Source organism: Bactrocera oleae, chromosome 3 (assembly GCF_042242935.1).
Source record: "Bactrocera oleae isolate idBacOlea1 chromosome 3, idBacOlea1, whole genome shotgun sequence".
NCBI classification, from domain to species: Eukaryota; Metazoa; Arthropoda; class Insecta; order Diptera; family Tephritidae; genus Bactrocera; species Bactrocera oleae.
In genome coordinates, this window is record NC_091537.1 from 63,869,149 (window position 1) to 63,888,999 (window position 19,851).

General features: G+C 38.0%; 1 protein-coding gene and 1 long non-coding RNA gene across 3 annotated transcripts; both read right to left on the minus strand.

The window, feature by feature from the left end:
* Positions 1–5,261: 5,261 nt before the first annotated feature.
* On the minus strand, positions 5,262–5,933 carry LOC138856264 (uncharacterized). Its single transcript, XR_011395420.1, has 2 exons — positions 5,674–5,933; positions 5,262–5,492 (listed from the first exon to the last, which is right to left on the minus strand). It is a non-coding gene; the product is annotated as an uncharacterized lncRNA (long non-coding RNA).
* Positions 5,934–8,380: 2,447 nt separating this feature from the next.
* LOC106619870 (leucine carboxyl methyltransferase 1) lies at positions 8,381–10,665 on the minus strand. 2 transcript variants are annotated; one of them, XM_070106746.1, is made up of 5 exons: positions 10,445–10,665; positions 10,067–10,351; positions 9,409–9,834; positions 9,027–9,331; positions 8,381–8,963 (listed from the first exon to the last, which is right to left on the minus strand). In XM_070106746.1, the coding sequence occupies exons 2-5, from the start codon at positions 10,283–10,285 to the stop codon at positions 8,927–8,929; spliced, it is 987 nt and encodes a 328-aa protein (XP_069962847.1). In that variant the 5' UTR covers positions 10,286–10,351; positions 10,445–10,665; the 3' UTR covers positions 8,381–8,926. The 2 variants fall into 2 exon arrangements, with proteins under 2 accessions (XP_069962847.1, XP_014093644.1); XM_014238169.3 differs by having other exon boundaries at positions 10,067–10,355; positions 10,445–10,664.
* Positions 10,666–19,851: the final 9,186 nt, after the last annotated feature.

A 19,851-nucleotide genomic window follows, 5' to 3' on the forward strand; every position in this document is an offset into this window, starting at 1 on the left:
TATAACACTGTCATACATTCGCGTAGTTATGTTTCTTTGCTACTCTCAGTTGCTAATGGTAAGTTGCAGTGCTTGCTGATTGAACTTAGCACTCTCCTCTGAGTGTCCGCTTAGTACTCAGTTCGTTTATGACTTCCTCTCACATTAACCAACGTTTAAAACTTTCAGATTTTTTACACTTGGCTCTCCAACTTGAACATAGCTTAAAAATATTTTTTTAACGACTGCGGGTTCTGACAATTCTTTGGCATTTGATAGAGATGCACAAGAGACCAAATTTGTTTCATAACATTCCAATTTTTATTTTATATTTAGGAAATTTACATACAAATATCAGTAACTTTTACAACTGGATCGCATACTGCTAATCGTTATTTTTTGCTTAATTTTAACGACATATGTATGTTACACTCACCATATACAAGTATGTATGTATGTATGTACGGTTAGGAGAACATGTAAACCGATTTAATCACTTTTTAGCAGTAAACCACATTTTGTATCATATTCACCTCCAAAAAGATACCTCACATACATATGTATTAACCTATGTATTCGGTATAAAGTCATCCGAAAGAACAGAAATCATTATATTCGGTATAGGATAGCTAGAGCAAGGTCTGGGCCGATTTCATATATTTTTCTCCTAGTGCATAATCAAGAAAATATTTCCATCCAATCCAATACGATAACTTAAACTTTGATCGATTAATTACACACAAATTTAACTAGAACTACGATGTAATAATATTTACACAGATAATATGAAGATACAAATATATAAAGTCAAACGTATTTATTTCCCTAAGGAAGTTCCTATTGGGTGAGAGGCAGCTTCTTTCGCCAAATAAGTATAATTTAATTAGGAAAATTGTTGCTGTATGATTTATGTACTATGGAGGTATATACATGAGTAAACTCACTTGGAAGAGACCCTCATGTTGCAATATTGCACGAACTTTCAAACATGCATACAAGTATGCACTTATATATTTAAGTGAAATAATTAGAAATTATGCAAACGCCTGCTATTACTAATACTCTTAGGCCCTTTGTTGAGCACTAATAAGCATGTAGTTTCTTCAACGGCTATAAATGTGGTCGACTAGTTTTGACCCACCAATTAACTTTTAAATTAGTGCTTCACGCGCCTATGACCTCTGAGATACTGTAAGAATCGCCATTATCCATTAATAAAAAAAACTATGTTGGTTGACTTTTATTTAACACGCAAAATTGTGCTTATTTAATATTAAAAAATTGGAAATGGATAATGTAAATCTATCAATTATGTACATATGTATATTTGATATTAATAAGGTCCTGAAATTTGAAACTCAAAAGCTTTGTTGCGGCAAATTGTTAAGTATCCCTTACATACTTTTCTTTTCTTATATTGCCAGCTCCTCAAAGGTCTCCTAACGAAGATTTTATGCTGGAAATATCTTTAGAGGTTTTGCCATTGCTTGTAGAAAAACTTAATTTATATACATAATTAAAAAACAAAATGTATATCCAATTTTTTAATACCGCAACGATTTCTTATGTTTCCAAACTGTTTTGTCGGCCTTTGTCTTCACTGTTCAGACTCCTTCTTATTTCTTCATATGCCGGTTCTCACTTTTGCCTCTCTTTGACAGAAAATACTTGGGTCACTATTGATTAAAAAATCGGTTTTTAAAGTCTCAGCAATAAGCCAAGTCGGGTAAGATGCCGAATTAAATTAACTGTTAGAAAAACATTTGACATTATGGAATCGTTTAAAGATAAGCGTACTTAATCAGCGACCTCAAGTTGACTATATTTTCGTTTAACTTAATTAACGTCGCAGCTTATTTTTAGATTGAGAATCGTAAAATATATTATTATTTTAATGTTGTGTGTGATAACTATTTTCGTATTTTCGGGTGTGATTTTTTGTCATCCCCCCAGCAGCGCCTCATTTAACTCAGCTTGGTTGGAATTTTCAATAACGTTCACACTGAGCAAGGGAGAAGAATTCCATATACAAATGCCTGATTTGTGTTACAGGTCATTGTGGTGATAAAAACGGAAGTGCTCTAGAATACCACGATACTCAGCGCGTGGAGGAAATTGTTTTGAAGTACATATTTTTATCTAATATTCCTTTAATAAACTATAGATTTTCCAAGCTGGCTTCTGACATACAAGGTAAAACCATCAAACTATCGCTTTAAATTTATCTTTGTTTAGCTTTGCATTTGTAGCTTCCGTCTTTCCAATTATGTTAAATTTTGACCCGTCTGTAAAAATTACTAAATTCAAAAGTCATTAAAATCATGAAGCACCCAAAGGACAGTTTCTGCACTGAATGAATTTCCAAATTCAGATTGTACATCAATAGCCACATTTTGAGCGAATTGCTTGGATTTGTTTTGAATTTTTTCCAACAATATATCGCCCACAACTTGGGTGATTATTTTAGTGTGATTTAAGATTAATTTGCAATTTTTTCCACTAGTAGATGTAGCCCTATCGGTATGGATACTGTTAATTTCAATGTTCTTATATTTTTGTTTGTACCGATATCTTTCAATAGATCCTATAGCCCAAGATTTTGTCAGGCAAAGTACTCTGGGACTAATTCATATGCATAACGATACTGCTGATTTAGTTGAGCAATCCAACCTATATTTTTTTCATGGCTATCGGACTTTTACTGCCCGACTGTATGTTATTAATGACGTTATAAGGTTAGATAAAACTTAACAGCACATGTTGTCCCATCTGTAGGTAAAAATTTGTGGGACCGTTGCCTGAAGACCGAACAATGACAGTATACGTATACCTTAATCCTTTTAGTTCGATTAATACAGCGGATGTTATCTTCCCACAAGGGCAAGACTTTTAAAGTTTGCGAATGACTATACGACAGATGAAATAAATGCCTGTGAATATCTTATCAAAAAAAGCAACGATACGAACTTCATATGCATACAAAGATAATATTTTAAATTTTATGTAAGTGGTTCACAGCTTATTTTATATACTATAAATACTTTAAAGTATTAAGTTAAACAAGTAAGGTAGTTCAAAGTGCGAGTGTAACCGAACATTTTATACTCTCGCAACTTGCAAGAATCAAAGCTCCAAAATTTTATATTAAAGGAAGTATTGATCCGATCAACCAATTTTTGACACAAAGACATACTATTATCGAGAGTTTCATTTATATTTTTGATTATATGAATTTCAATTATATATCTTACACATTGACCGATATTTTCAGTAAAAAGTCAACTATGGGCATTGGGGTCCACATATTCAGTACCTAGGGGCTTGAACAGTTTAGGTTCGACTTAGACAATTTTTGGTCCCAAGGTGGCATACTTCAAACGCATTATTCACGCAAAGCTTTACCCCGATACAATCATTGCTGCTTGATTTGCATAGTGGAAAGTGAAAGAATTAAGTGGAATTTAAAATGGTGTTATATGGGAAATAGGTGTGGTTGTAATCCGATTTTCGCACTATAACATAGAAATATAAGAAGAATGTTATGTTCCGAATTTGGTTGAAATCGGTTAAGCAGATCCCAAGATATGGGTTTTCACCAAAAGGGGGCCGATGCCACGCCCACTGACTAATTTTGAACGTGGTTCCTATAAAGTCATCTTATACCATCCCAGAGATACAATTTAATGTCTCTGCCGTGTTTAGTGCTTAATTTATCACGCTTTTAGTAGGTTTTAACAGTACCGTTATATGGGATGTGGGCGGGGTTGTCACCTGATTTCACCATTCACACTGTTAATAGAGGTGATAAAAAAATTGCCAGTGAATTTTGTTTTTATAGCTTTAGCGGCTTAGGAGATATGCACATTAAACCTTTTAGGGCGCGGAACCACGCCCACTTTTTTTGAAAAATTTAAACTGCAGATGCCCCTCGCTAATGTGATCCCGTATACCAAATAACAGTCTTGTATCTTATTGTGGAGGTTAGTTATGGCAATTTTTTTGTTTTTGATTAATGGCGTTTTGTGAGCGTGGCAGTGGTCCGATTACGCCCAGCTGCAATTCTAACCGTCTTACGGTACCAAGAAACGTGTGCACAAGTTTCATAAAGATATCTCAATTTTTACCCGGATTTCAACTCGTCTCTTCATCCTGATCATTTATATATACATAACCCAATATCTAACTCGATTAGTTTTAGGTGAACAAAAAAATTATACCCTGTAGCAACATGTTGTGATAGTATAAAAAATGGATCGCTGAACCACAATCGAACAACGGGAACTATATTATATCAATCATTAAAATTTCATTTTAATTTCATAAGATAATTTAAAAATTAAGATAATTTAAAAATAGTATTTTGACCTGATGTTATCCACTTTTGGTATTACGTCATATTATTACCAGAAAAATATTCTCTCTAAGTTTCATGAAGGTACCTAACAGATTGACTAATATATATGTTATAAAGTGAAGTTTTAAATTTTTATATTAAATATGTATATGGGATTTTACCCATTGTATTGACCCGATTTTACCACAAATAAAAACACGTTATTAAGCAAATATGCGCTTTGAATTCCATTTATATATTCCACAGATTGACCGATATTTTCGGTAAAAAGTCAGCCATAAGCACAACGGTCCACATATTCCGATAACTTCATTGGTGCTCGAGTTATATACTGTACATTGAAGAAATTTAAAATTGAGTTATAAGGGCAGTAGAAGTGGTTGTGGTCCATTTCGCACATTTTGAAACTATAACATAAGAATATTATGAAAAATTATTTACTTGAAATAGGTCTAGTCTTAGCTGACCATTCGCGGCGGTTTGGCCGGGACAGTCTGGATTCCGAATCATTGTATAAATCTACAATCTACAAGTTGTTTTAATTCCTAAAGATTAAATTTACATAGTATTATTTAAATTATTATTTATTGTTTTGAAATATTATTAAAGGTTTCCAATTTCATCAAATATATTATTGTATAACGGTGATTTAGAATATTTTTTAAATATTATTTATTACTTAGTAGATTGTATTGATTATTGTTATTGTTCCTGAATTGTACCTCATTTTTTATATATATTTTCGTTTTTGTTCAAATCAAGTTGAATATTTCAACTTATATTGTTAATGCAATTAATATTCATGAACCTGATTCATTGATTCACCAGATTGTTTTAGAACTGTATTATTATATCGGTGAGTATAAGCCTCCTGGGGAACCGAACACCTCAGAGGTGGTGAGGAAAAGCAATAAATGTATAATAATCGTTTGTTTCGAAAATATTCTTGAATGTTTTTATTAATATTCTCCATTACAAATACATGTTCACAAACAAGTTGTTAAACTACATACTTACATACTTTTTATTTACATCTCTGTGTCAAGAAAATGCAGATTCGATCAGGTGATCACGGCTGTTTCACATAGGAAAACAGCTGACTCTTTGGTTATTTGTAGGCTTATACAATGTTCCGAATTAAGCGTCCCGGGCTTAGAAACTAAAAAAAAAAGAACGAATTGAATAAAATTGTGTTGTTCTCTCACCTATTATAGTTGTATGTCGCGAATTTCAGTGATTTGTAATATGTGAAAAATCGATGACTAAAAAAGCTGTACCGGATTTTTCCGGGACAAATATGATCACCGAACTCTAGTCGTTCCTGAGATATATGATTTTACCTAAAAGTGGCGACGCCACATCCATTACCCAATTTTAATATAGACTTCATCACAGTCATTCCGTGCTTTCTTTACTAAGAAACTTATACCACTATTAAGGTTTGCAACTCCACTCAGTTTATTTTAGAATAAAGCAATTTAACGTGATAACAACTAAACTCTGTTTTATTATTAGAAATTACAACTAATTTCAGTCGAAGTTTCGTTAAGGTTGCCAATATAAAAAAGTTAAGATTTGACAGATACTCGTAATTATGGAGATGAATATTTTAAAACGGAAAGAACCAATTCAATTGAGTTATTGCTTATGAAAGGAAGAACAAATATTAAAATGAACATTAGTTTTGTTTTATAACAATTACATGATATAATAAATTCGGGCCAAAACTGATGTGCTGCGCATACGAAAAGTCTTCGTGATCAGTGAAATTCATTGGAACTTCCTAACACAAAGTTAGCCAAAGTTTTAATTGGCAATTAAATGCCTTTTAAATAATGTTTGTTCTAGATTCATAACTTTTCCGTTTTAATAAGAAGTTCTTTGAGTTTTGCTAAATAAGGTGAAGGAACGGATGTGCCTCCTATAAGGTAAGGTGTAAGTTATCACAAATACAGTGTAAATGATTTTAACGTTAAGCTGGCGCAACCTATGATAGCTACAGTAATCAAGGAGGTTGCTTATGTTTGCAGCACTCCCCATTGTCCCCTAATTTTATTTTAACTACTTGTTTTGTTCAGTTTCGGGACTTTTCCACACGCGCTCAACAAGTTTTTTTCAATTTTCAATTGTAATCTTGTTTTTTTTGCACAAAATAACTATTTAAAAATAATTTTAAGTCCATCTATATCCGCTTGAAGCCGCCTTGCCATCGATTCTACTAAATTTGGCAACTCTGCAGATGTAATGCTGTTCCAAGCTCTTAATAGGCGTTCTTTGAGTACAACAGAGGTAAAAATCTGTTTTTTAATGCTTACCTTCAAAATTTCCTAGACATTCTCAAAATTATTCACAATTGGACTTTGAGATGGAATGATTAACTGTCTTAGTTTTTGTCAGATTCAACTGGGACCGAGATCCTAATTATCCATTAAAGCTACATATCAATTTATGTTCCAACAGCGACTTTACTTTACGACGATGCATGGGAAGTCGGAAGAGTGGTCCCACTACTGAAACCTGGAAAACCCGCCAACAAAGGGGAGTTTTATCGTCCGATAGCTCTCCTTTTCTCAATTTGTGAAGCCACTTGAGGCCTTGCTACTCCCGACGTTCACTCACCACCTGAGTCTAGCAGACCATCAGCATGGCCTCCGCAAAATTGCACAGCACCACCACAGCCTTTAGCGTCATAAACGCCTAGATAGTTCATGGCCTAAACCAGAAGCCACCCTGCGAGAGGACGATCCTCGTAGCGTTGGACTTTTCAAAAGCTTTTGACACAGTCAACCACGCAAAGCTACTTGAGGACATAGACCAATCCACGCTACCTCCAGGACTGAAGTGGTGAACTATGGACTACCTGAGCGATCGGCATTCATCCGTACTGTTTCGAGGTCAAAATTCCAAACTTAGAAGAATTAAACAGGGGGTTCCACAGGTCGGTGTCCTCTCCTCGCTACTGTTTAATTTCTATATTTCGAAACTCCCCCAGCCACCAAAGGCAAGGAGCCTCACACTCTCCACTACTAAATCCACAGACCATTTTTACAAACTAGACGAAGTAGTACAGACTGGATCTAAACATTTCAGTCGAAAGCATTAAAATTCCGACGATCATTTCTCCGGACGGTCACGGGGTGTCTATGATGTCCCCGATAGAACACCTACATAGTGAGGCCCTTATGCTTCCGGTTAAAGAACATAATGAGCTCCTCTCCAAGCAGTTACTGCTGGTATGTTTTCGTAGAAACCACCCGAAGCAGAATCGCCTCCTAGGAACATCAAGAGGTCCTTCCTTGATTACGTCGACGACATTGGACACAGTATGCCGACCAGACTTCGGACGCAACGAACCTTAGACATGCACTGACCGCCATTCACAGTGGAGCCATCAACACCTTCACCGACTCCCTCTCAGTGAATGGCGTACTAGGAGTCAAACCACCACCCATCGCAGACGTAGAGCTCGAGTTGCCACGCGCATTTAGAGTGACCCTCGCGCAACTTCGTTCTGGATACTGTAGCATGTTAAACACCTACTTATCCAGAACCGACCCCGACATACCAAATATATGTATGTCCTGCATGCAATGAGTCTCCGCATGACACTAACCACTTCTTTGCATGCTGAACGAACACCACTCATCTAATACCCATTTCCCTATGGTCTGACCCCGTCGGAAACAGCTCATTTCCTTGGTCTCCCGTTAGATGACCTCGTCGACATCCAAATTGAAACTTACCACCCAAACGGGGATTAGGTAACCGTTACAACAACAACAACTGATGGACAGACATCCGGAATTCAATATGTCTGGTTATTCGATTACTTTGATATGTGTATATGACCTTATACCTAAATCGATTAGTTTAGTTTTAGGCGTTACAAAACTATTATGCTAAGTTGATATATGTGAGAATTCACAATGACCAAGCACTATCAACTCGACATCATTCCTCAAACTTATTGGGAAAATATTTTCTATCGCTACAACAACAATATACATATGCTCTTAAGCAATAAAACTTTAATAATATCCACATCTGTTACAATTTAAACACTTTTATTTAAGGAGAGTTTTCAAAACTATCTTCAAAATATTCTTTGTCATATATACATATACATATACTATATTAAATTGGTTTTTAAACTCATTTATCAGCTTTATCAGTATTCGTTTTGATCGTTTTGTTAAGTGACGACCACCACACACACTAAGATAAATACTTGGATGGAGGAAAATATGATGTTAAGAAGTTGTTGAAGTAAACATAAGTCAAATTTTGTTAACACTTAGAAATATTATAACTTGGATTTTTTGTTTTGGATGTTATAAATTTTTACATATAAATTACATAGAACACGTATCTTGCAAATTCGCTTATACCTTACCAACAGGAAAACTATATTTTTAAGTACACAATTAGCCATGAAACTTTTCATTTAATATAAAAATGACGTTTATAAAAGTAGCAGTTGCTTATACAGTGATCCCGGGTTAATTAAGCAATGACGAGCAGCATCATTCCATACATTGCATTACACTGGGTCTGTGGTTCACAGTAAATTGGTGTATAACTGCTAACCTTCCTTCAATCGATGTTCAATGATGACATACGCTTTTCGACTCTATATCGGAATTCAAAACTTCTAAATGAAATAACCGAATGTAATTGACAAGTTATTACTTACGTTATTTCAATGTCTTGGAATAGTTCTCCTATCCAAGCAATGACAAGGCAATAATGTTGAAATAACTGTATAAGAAGCTCTGCTTCATCAAGCATCTCCAGTCTTTCAACCCGCTGTCTCTCAGCAGGGGATATACTTTGATAAACCTGTACCATATCCCATGCTCTACTTCCGTTCCACCCACATTCCAGAAATCGACCCATTTGGGTATCCAAAGAAATGCACGATTCAACACCAGCTAAACTACAACCCCGGCTGCGTAAGTTATTCAACATCACCTCTCCGAATCTGTCGTTCATATTGACCTTAAAAATAAGAGATAATATTTACAAATTATTACAATATTCCTATGACAAATGCCTTTAAAAAGATAATTGTGTACCTGCTCATAGTTGACAAATACAGCAGTGATAAATTTGCTAGAAATCCATTTCAGTAAATTCTTACAATTTTGGGCTTCAATGTATACCAACACACATTCCGCAAGAAATATTGTAGGAAGTTTGTAGTCAATTTCTGCTTGTTGCAACTTATTGTCTAATTCATCCAGATTTCGTAGGTCTACGCCTATTAGGTGATAGCTGGGGCCATGTAAGTCTGTTGTACTAAGACGAACTTCTCCATCCTCATCATGGATTTTTGCTAGCAGTGCTTTATTGCGCTTAATTGTATAGCACTTTCTAGCTGTAACCGTTGGAAAATCTAATTCTATAAAATTTTTTACTTTATGTGATGTGTCCTTTAGTCGAAAATATAGTGTGTCGAATCCACACCCAAGGTTTATGATTTGGCAATTTCCATCAGTTTTCTAAAAGCATAAAAATTAATTATGTTCAAATATATATTGTCTATGAAACTTTAAATAGTAAACCCTTATAACTTTTAAAATACAAAACATATGTAGTTGACTATATGTTATGTATGTTACACAAATCATTCACGAGGCACCGACACATACACATATAAATACTAAGATTTATATATTCTTAATAATTTTAAAGTAAAAAGGAAATACTGTTTGCATATCAGAACGCACTAACCTTCAGAAACTTTTCTATACACATTTCGACGCCTTTAACTCGGGCGAAATAACCTCGATTAATCTCTGGCGCTTTTCTATCCTGATTCCGCACAAAATATCCAATATAGTCATCCTTCCAATATCCTAGTCGAACTGCACAACGTTTACAATCGCTGGCATCGTCGTTAGTAGCGATCACAGCCTCATCGCAATGATGAAATGTACAAGGCGGTTCCATTGCTAACAAATTCAATTAACTAGTATCCACTCTCGGAAATTTTCTTTCCTAATTCCGCGATTACAACTATCTGAAACATTTATTCATTATTATTTCACAGCTGGTATTTGGAACACAAGCAGCACAGATATCGGCTGTATTTGGAAAACAGCCACAAACCTTGAACTGTAGTTTTCACTGCGATATCTCTTTAGTATTCAGTTGTTTTTCCCTTATTACACTAACATTTAAGTCTACCAAACTTCTGAAGTTGCTTAATTAGAACAATTCAGTATATTTTAACTACAATTAGTAACTAATTTGCAAATCCTTGATTGACATTTCACTCTCGCTGCTTAAGTTTTATATCCCCTGTTGTCTGATCGAAAAAATTCCGAAATTCTGTTAGGATTAGAAAAGCAAAGAAACAGAGTTGCATTATTTATAATAGTTTACAGTTGTTAAGTTACATATTTTTCTTCAGACAATTCACCATATGTGGTGGTTGCCTTTGCTAAAATAGAATTGCAAACTTTATGCCTTATGCCAAAATGCAATGAATACATTGTGGCATAATTAGAGAATGTTTATGAATAGAGAAGGAGCAAATGTTAAATGAAAACTTTTTGAGTACTAATTTGTAATTCCACAAGAGGGAACATCGAAAAGTATAACTTCGAAAAAGAAAAATACACCACACAATATACGAAATGCTATAAATAGACACAACGAATATTCCTATATGAAAAATTGTTGCGCATACCTATTTAGATTTATGTTTTCACTTTCTATATGACAAATTTATAATTATGAAAATCCTTCTGAATTAAAAATCTGTATTATCGGTAAAAACCTCAGAATTCATAATAAAATAAACATTTAATAGGCAATTTTTCCAACTTATGTATGTGCGTTGAGTGAGTAATTGCTTATTGAACAAAAGATAACAATAAAACAGTGGCTAAGCGGCCGCGTTTCAATTTATATTGTGGCTTAGGTCGTAGGCGAGAAGGAGTTAAGCTCAATCCGAATACGAGCATATACGTTCGAATCGTAAAATACGTAAAACTGAAATTTTATTTAATTTTTTTATATTATTAATTGGAATTAATTAGCATATCTCAATTCAATTACTTAAATAGCATATTTTACTTTCAGAGATAATTAAAATATTTCAGGAAAATATGTTCATATGTTTAGGTTTATTGAATATTTCCTTATTATGCGTATTTACAAAAATGTGATTATCACACATACATTCTTAAATACACGTACGCTGATGCTTGCTTCTTGCCCCGCACAAGCAATGACACACTTTTTGCTTTTTTCGAGTTGAACGATCGCAGGCAAGGGGGGATTGGGGCGCACTGCCACATAATTATTTCAGATATATATTTTATTTATCGAATTTAGTTTAAAAACGATTATAGGTATGAATATATATGTATATATATATATATATATAATATATATTATATTACGAAAATAATTCATAAATGCATCAGTATTTTTCAATACTCATTAAGCAACATATCAATATATTATGAGCCCTCACTTGACACGCCTCTGTGTATGGTGGCAAGCCAACGAAATAACGGCGAGTTCGCGCAGACATTGTGTTGTTGAAAAAAACGAAAAGACGACTTTGTCGACAAACATACATACATACAAACGAGCCCGCATACATATTGACGCCAAATTTTGCGCATCGTCGCGGAGTTGACAAAATTTGTTTGAATCGACAATTTTGCAACAATGTCGGTCGGCTATGTTCATAGTATAAATATACAAGTAACTAATCCTAAGATTTTCACTAATACACACGCAAAAATATCCCACTTGGTACGGGTTGCCTCGAAAATTCTACTACTAAAATCAAACTTGGTACGGGTTGCCAACCAATATTCTGCTACTAAAGTCACACTTTGTACGGGAGCCAACCAATATTCTACTACTAAAACGTCCAAATGACAGAAATCTGCTCTAGTGTGTTGCCGTGTTATGTTTTAAAATTTATAACTTTAAGAATGTTTTTATTCCATATGCAAATATTTTTGGGTTTTTTAATTACATAGTATTATTTAAAATATCATTTATTGTATTGAAATATTATTAAATGTTTCCAATTTTATCAAATATATTATTGTGTAACGGTGATTTAGAATATTTTTTATATATATTTCTATTTTGTTCAAATCAAATAATTAATATTCATGAACCTGATTCATGTACCTGATTTTATGTATATATCTTTTCCAGTTACAATTGTTATGAAAAGTAGATTGTTTTAGAACTGTATATATTATATGGGTGAATATAGAGTTCCTGGGGAACCGAACACCCAAAAATGATCGGTAACGCACCTATATTGCAAGCTCAGAGGTTGTGAGGGAGAGCAATAAATATATAATAATCTTTTGTTTCGAAAATATTCTTGAAAGTTTTCATTAATATTTTCCATTACAAATACATGTTCACAAACAAGCCTTTCATTTACATCTCTGTGTCAAAAAAATGGCAGATTCGATCAGGTGATCACGGCTGTTTCACACACATAGGAAAACAGCTGATTCTTTGGCTACTTGTAGGCTTATACAATGGCTATGTTGTCTCGTTTGTCCTTTTTGCAGTGGTTTGCTATTGAAAGTTGACTTATGCTCTTTTGAAATATTGCGATTACTGATTGGGCTGCATTTTCATAGCGTCGTATTTAGATAAAATGGGCTAAATCAACAAACTATGAAATAATGATAATAAGTAAACATATAAAAGTACTATATGCAGTGTGCTTAGAGTATATAGAAGTAGTAAATGATTTCATATACATGTCAATTTTATATAAATTTTTTAATTTAATGCCATATATAGTGCACAATATGCAAAAATATAAATATTATTTAAACTCGCTAATAGGTCATGTTGCCAATTCTCCTCTCTGAAGGGAACATCAGACAAATTATTCAATTTCTGATTTTTAGCAAATGTTGAGAGGAAGCAGCTTGTGGGCAACATACAAATGCGAGGGGATCAATTGTAAAATTGAAACTTCTTCAATTTTACTGAAGACATTCAAATTCAATTTCATTCATTTTTATTTTCGCGCATTTGCGGTAGGAATTCTATATGAAAACCAAATGTGGTTTACCAGGCGCATAGAAAAAATAGCGCGGCGCAGAGTTATGAACGAACGCACTTTGCTTTGAAGCAGACGCACGTTCCTTATGAATGAATTTGTTGTCGTTGTAATATGAAATACTTAGAAAATAAGCCGCGAGTTCGCTTGAATATTATTGGTCGATGATGGTGCGTCTACGTTTTTTTTGTCACTGGCGTGAATGTTTGATTTTTTGCGAAAGACATATTGAGGTACATACATATGTACATATGTGTACATATATGCAAATATATTTGGACATGCGAATGAAGGAAGACAATTTCAAGAATATTCACATATAGACATATGAACATTGAAGCAAGTAAACAACAATAGCTGTTTGAGTTCACAGATTAGACAAAGTAGCTAGAAAATCACCCCCGCTACCACCAACTGGGTGTCCTGGAGGACAAGATGATCCCAGGGGAAAGGGCATGAGCGGTGCCAGCCTGAAATGGTACCTGAGGCACTTCCAGGACAGTGCCTCCCCTGCTTCAGTAGAGCGGAAGGATGGTAAGACCGCGGTTAATAGCAAACGATGTGGCGGTATTCGTGGCCAACGCCCAGTAAACGCAACTTAGATCGCGAAAAGGCAGCGGCCTCGACCACCCAAGCCGCGAAGCTTAAAAGCGGGCAGTTGACGCCGCAGTACCCGCCAAACTCCAAACGGCAGATGGCAACCTTGCTCAGGAGATACGGACGCTCTCAAAGGTATTCGCATGGCTGTGCTGCCTCTGAACTACTCGGCGGAGACGGTGGCGTCGGAGGAACTCACCGTGCTCCAAGACCTACTCATGGAAGAGGTGTTCAGAATGTCTTTGATAAAAAGCCTCCTTCCATGGGTTATATTTTAAAGGAGGCATGCTGTAAGTTGACTGTATGGATGAGTGGTCTGCTGGCTGGCTGAGGGAGATCACTTCCAAGCTTACAGGCAGGAATGGCCCCATCCTCTGCGCAAAGAAGAGGGACGAAATTCCGCCCATACACAGCATTACGGAATTCCTACACAGGTGCGCAGGCAAGCCGTACGAGTTTGCTCTCGGGCTCATTAGGAACCAAAATGAGGGTCTCAGCACATTGGCTCAACCTTTGCATAGACGACGATTCGTATAAATTCGTCCGGAGGGAGAGCTTCCGTCTGAACTATAGGTTCAACTCGGTGGTCATGAGGCCATACAAGCCCAAAACGACCACCGAGGGTGATACAGGAGACAAAATGCTGGTGGATGCGGTTGCTACTCAACCCAGCGTAAGTATGTCGAAGCAGGCGGCAACTGCTGAGACAACGGTGAAGATCCCTACCGAGAAGACGGGCGCGCAAGGGGGCGCTACCCTAAACGCAAGAGCTTCTGGAGGGGCTCACGGACCTAGCGGGTGGCAACGCGGAGGACGGTGAGGATGAGGACCAGTTCCTCATGGAGCCGATTCTGTAGTGGGGCAACTCATGGAAGTTGCCCGGGTGAATCTGCACCACACGGCGTCGGCCTCGGGCGCGATTATCGCGAACAGGTTCACAACGGATGGATTGGGCATACTGGATCAATAAAGGAGAGGTCAGAGGCCTCAAAATGGAGTCGAACAAGGTAATCTGGGATCTCTCTATTGAGAAACCTAGAACCTGCGTAGTAGTTAGGAACGATATTGATTTCTTTTGTATTTCAGAGTTTGTAATATAGGGCCTGGTCGCTGTACAGGCAAAAGATGATGAAGTAGCGGACCTCATAGCAGCGGCCTGCTTTCCGGGAGAGACTCCGACAGCACCTCCAGAGGCAGTCGGCAACCTGGTGGAGTATTGCAGAAGGAATAAGCTGCCCCTCGTCCTAGGATGTGACGCCAACGCACACCATACGGAATGGGACAGCACGGACTGCAACACACAGGATGAGTCACTCATTGAATTTATAGTCAGTAATAACCTAAGCATTGCAAACGTGGGGTGCGAACCTATCTTTGTAACTAGTGTTAGAAGACCGATATATCATCGATCACCGTATCATAAGATTTGCACTGGGGTAAGAGGTCAAATAAATCCCCCCCAAGCGTGTCCCTAAGAATACGGCCGGCCACTTTTAGGGACTCGCTCGAAACTAATTTTAGTATGAAGGGGAAGCTGGATAGTAGTGCAACGGCTTCTGGGTTGGAGAGCAGCTTTTCTGCGCTAAACCAATCCAATATAGAGGCATATCGCAGCAGCTGTTCCTTAAAGACGAGTAGGCTCAGAACTAAGGAAAACAGTACGCAAACTATTAAACAAGGCTTAGCGTACCGTATACCTATACGTCCAGCGCAGAAGAAAGAGCCACGGCTCTTCTCCTTGCGTATCTCCCGGAGACAATTCGAGAAGACCAACTCCGACCTATGGTCGAACGAAAGCCATCTCGCTTAGGTTGGATAGTCGCACAACAGCTCTTCACTGCAGACTCCATCAAGTGGGGTTTGGCCTCCTTCGAAAAATATAAGTCCCCGGGTGCGTATGACATCCTTCCTGCATTTCTGCAACAGGGGGAGCAGGTCCTACTACCCCACCTTGTTCGGCTGATGAGGGATAGCCTAGCGCTGGCATATATCCCAGTAGCATGGCGCACGGCAAAGGTGACCTTCATACCCAAAGTAGGAAGGAACGACTACTCGTTGGCGAAATCCTTCAGGCCAATCAGTCTTACTTTCTTCCTACTTAAGAGTAAAAAATCATAGACCACGAAATATGATCGAAGGTGCTGAAGGCTTCACCGCTTCATGCGAAGCAACATGCAGAGCAGACAGATCAACAAATACTGATCTGTAGCAGCCAACCTCAGAGATCCAGAGTTCGTTAGAAGGATGCGAAGTGACATTATGCGCCTTCCTTGACATTAAAGTTGCTTTTGATAATACGTCTCACGAAAGCGTGTCAAGAGCACAGGAGAAAAGGGGTGTGGCAGCACCAGTACTACTGCGCACTACAGTAGTTGAAACCTCAGTAGGAGAAACCAAAATTCGTCTTCGCACAACAAGAGGTTGCGCACATGGTGGAGTGCTATCCCTCCTACTTAGGAGCCTAGTTGTGGACGATCTCCTTGAGCTGGAAACTATTAATGGAATCCGCTGTCGGGGATATGCGGATGACATTGTTATCTTAGCTATGAACAAATTCGTAGGCACACTCTGTGATATCGTACAGAGGGGACTGGGGCTGGCAAAGGGATGGTGTAGTGGGATTTGGCTTAAACATCAACCCCTCTAAAACTACTATCATTCCGTTTACAAGACGGAGGTCACTGCCAGGCCTCAGAAATTTATCCTTTGACGGCAGAATGTTGAAGATGGCCAGAACGGTCAAGTATCTAGGCCTCACGCTGGATTCCATTCTACGTTGTAAGCAGCATGTGGACCTGACCCTAATCAAGGCTATCAGGTGGTATCTCTCACTCATTCTACACCTCTTATGTCTCCTTACACTGCCAGACTAGAGTCAAGCTGAAAAGGATCTTCTTTCCCCACTAATTATTCCAAGCTCGTTCCCTTGGCTTTGGTTTCGCTAGATAGTAGATAGGGACAACGTCCCATGTGTTTTACGTGAGTACCTGCCGTTGACGGCCTTACCTCACGGTGATAAAAAGCACAGCATATCAATACAATGCGGTGATCAGCGCCCCGAAAATGCAAGGCATTTTTCAGTACCGACTGGTAGTTTGGAATGTACACACTACACACCTTGGTGGGGTTCGAGGCCTATCTAAATCCTCTGACGTACTTTGGGTCCCACACCCGGTTGCAATGCAACTCCACATTCAACTGACAAAACGACAGTTCTTCCCGCATTTGGGTATCAACCACAACCACCACGATACTCCCGAAGGGCCAGTCCGCATGAGCAGGTTGGAGCGAACTCCAAGGGCCCTTTCTCCCCGTGGTACCAGAATTGAGTCTCCGGTTAGACCTCGTAGCCGAAACTACTACCAGTTGAGCATCCATACTGCTCTGGACTGGTGACCAGGGGCTAGACCCCATTCACTCCTTACAATCACTCACCTTACACACTAGAAGCTAACCCTAACCTTCAGTTAAACGCCTTCGCCGCTTAAATAACTCACCCGCAAACATTTATAACTGTTTAGTATATTCGTTGCTAGAAACTACATTGCCTACACTTAAACGTCCATCTGTCCAATTAATCCCCACACCCCCAATATTCCTAATGTCTGAATACATCGAGCATTCTGCAATAACATGCACCCAATCCCCTATACGCACCTCGCACAAACACCCCGAACTATCAGAAAGGTGCCTCCGATACAAAAATGCACCCAGAGGCCCATGTCCCGTAAACAAAAAGCCCAAACTCAAACAAAATCTGAAGTCTGGGTTACCCTCAACAAACGTAACATCTCGGATGTATTTATATGTCACCCGACCGTTAGGGCTATTATCCCAACGGTCTTGCCACCTATGCCTAACCTTAAAATCCATCCTCTTGCTCTCTAGATAACCCACCTTCTCAATATCAATATGTATTTATATGTCACCCGACCATCTGTCCAATCTGTCGGCAGCATAGAAATACTCAAGCCCCTTCTTAATCTGAACGCACGCTGTATAGCAATCAGATCAAGAGATCACCATGATCGTGAAACCGATTATCACCTATGGAGCGGTATCTTGGTTTTCTAAAGCATCGCAGACTTCGGTAGGGCTTCAACTGTCGAAGCTGCGAAGACTTGCCTGCATCTCCCGCTACATATGGTAATCGAACAGACAGCCAAACAGCCCCTACTCCAAATAATAGTAGAAGGAGTTGGCAGAGGGAAAGTAATCTCGTCCCAACAGATGAAGGTGCTAAGTGATGAAATACCAATAGTCCTTCTCCCAAGGGACAGCATTACCAAAGCAGTAAGCTTCACTAAGAAGTTCAAAGTTACCCTTGGCAGCAAGGTGAAATGGAATTACTCATCGCTGGACCTGCTGCTAAGGGAGAGCACTATCAAGTGGTACACCGACGGCTCGAAAAAGTCGGTGTGTAGAGATAAACCTCCAACGCAACTATCGCAATAAAAGTATTGCCATACTCAGCGATAGTCAGGCGGCACTAAAGGCGATCTCGGCCTATGAGGTCAGATCGCTTCTGGTGCAGGAGGATTCCCTGCAAACGGCTGAACAGCCTATCCAGCAACAACCGAGTGAACCTTATTTGGGTGCCAGGATACAGGAGAATAGCCGGAAATGCACTGCCTGACGAGTTGGCCCGCTCTGCAGCCTCTACAAAAATAGTAGCACCGGAACCATTCATAGCGGTTGGTCCACATACCATTAAAGAGCTGCTCCGTAGGGAGAGGCAGGGAGAGACATTGGAAACAACTCCAAGACATGCGTCATGCCAGGTTGCTAATGGGGGGTTACGACCTCAGACGTTTTAAAGCCGTAATCAATCTTCCGAGGAACAAATTCCGGCTGCTTGTCGCATTATACACCGGCCATTGCTGGCTCAATAACCCCTATCCAACATGGGCTTAGTCTCTTCTGCAAACTGCCGGTTATGTGAAATGGAGCCGGAAACCCCAAAACACCTGCTAGTGGACTGCACAGCAGCCTGCAGACACAGAACTAAGACCCTGGGATCCATGTTTCCAAACAGGGAACGCATCGCTTGACTAGCACCCAGCAAAATATTGGAGTTTATCAACATGCTGGGTCTAGATGAGTCGTTGTGACTTAGGGGAGGACACAATAGACCATAGGTTGCGGTGCATACGTCTAAATCTAACTATCTAGTAGTTCTTCCCTTCCTGTAAATCTAAGATGAACTTATCTGTACCTGAAAACAAACGATTTTTTTTAAACTGAATAGTTACTATTTATGAAATTCGTAAAGAATGTGTTCATTCTTTTACCAAACCTGCAATTGAAACAACGTTTAAGCAGAATACCAGGTGTTAAAAATCCAATTATACAAACCGCTTTGTACTAGTGTTGTCACATCAAGTAAAAACTAACAAAATTCTTTTTTCACCGTATTGTGTGCTCGGAAGGGATTTGTAACATTCATATATCTATGTTACATGATGCTATAAAGGGTTAAAGATTGTCTGAATTTTTGGGAATATTATACAATTTTCTATGTTCCATACTTTGAAACAGAACATATTTTAATCCTGCCATCTGCCAAAAATGTTTAAAATGCGTTTTAAAACTATCATCAAATTTCTAATTTTTTGATGTAAAAGTCACCTAGTACTCAGAATTTATTGTTAAGATTTTTTTGTCCAAAAATGCTGTTTATGGAGGCAAAATAATACCAATTTGTGGGGTGGCCTATCATCACTTCGATACTTTCTTTATATTGTTTTGTCACAGCGCGAGGATAGCGCCTGCGTATATAACATGAAGATTCATACCATTATGAACTTCAAGATATACTTGTATAACTACACTAGTCTAAAAATAAAATAAAGGTTAT

Bases quoted from the DNA above. Each gene is read 5' to 3' on its own strand.
- LOC106619870 (XM_070106746.1), bottom strand. From the start codon at position 10,285: ATGGAACCGCCTTGTACATTTCATCATTGCGATGAGGCTGTGATCGCT. The intron at 9,835-10,066 runs GTTAGTGCGTTC...TTATGCTTTTAG, and splicing joins GTATAGAAAAGTTTCTGAAG to AAAACTGATGGAAATTGCCA. The intron at 9,332-9,408 runs GTACACAATTAT...CTTATTTTTAAG, and splicing joins TATTTGTCAACTATGAGCAG to GTCAATATGAACGACAGATT.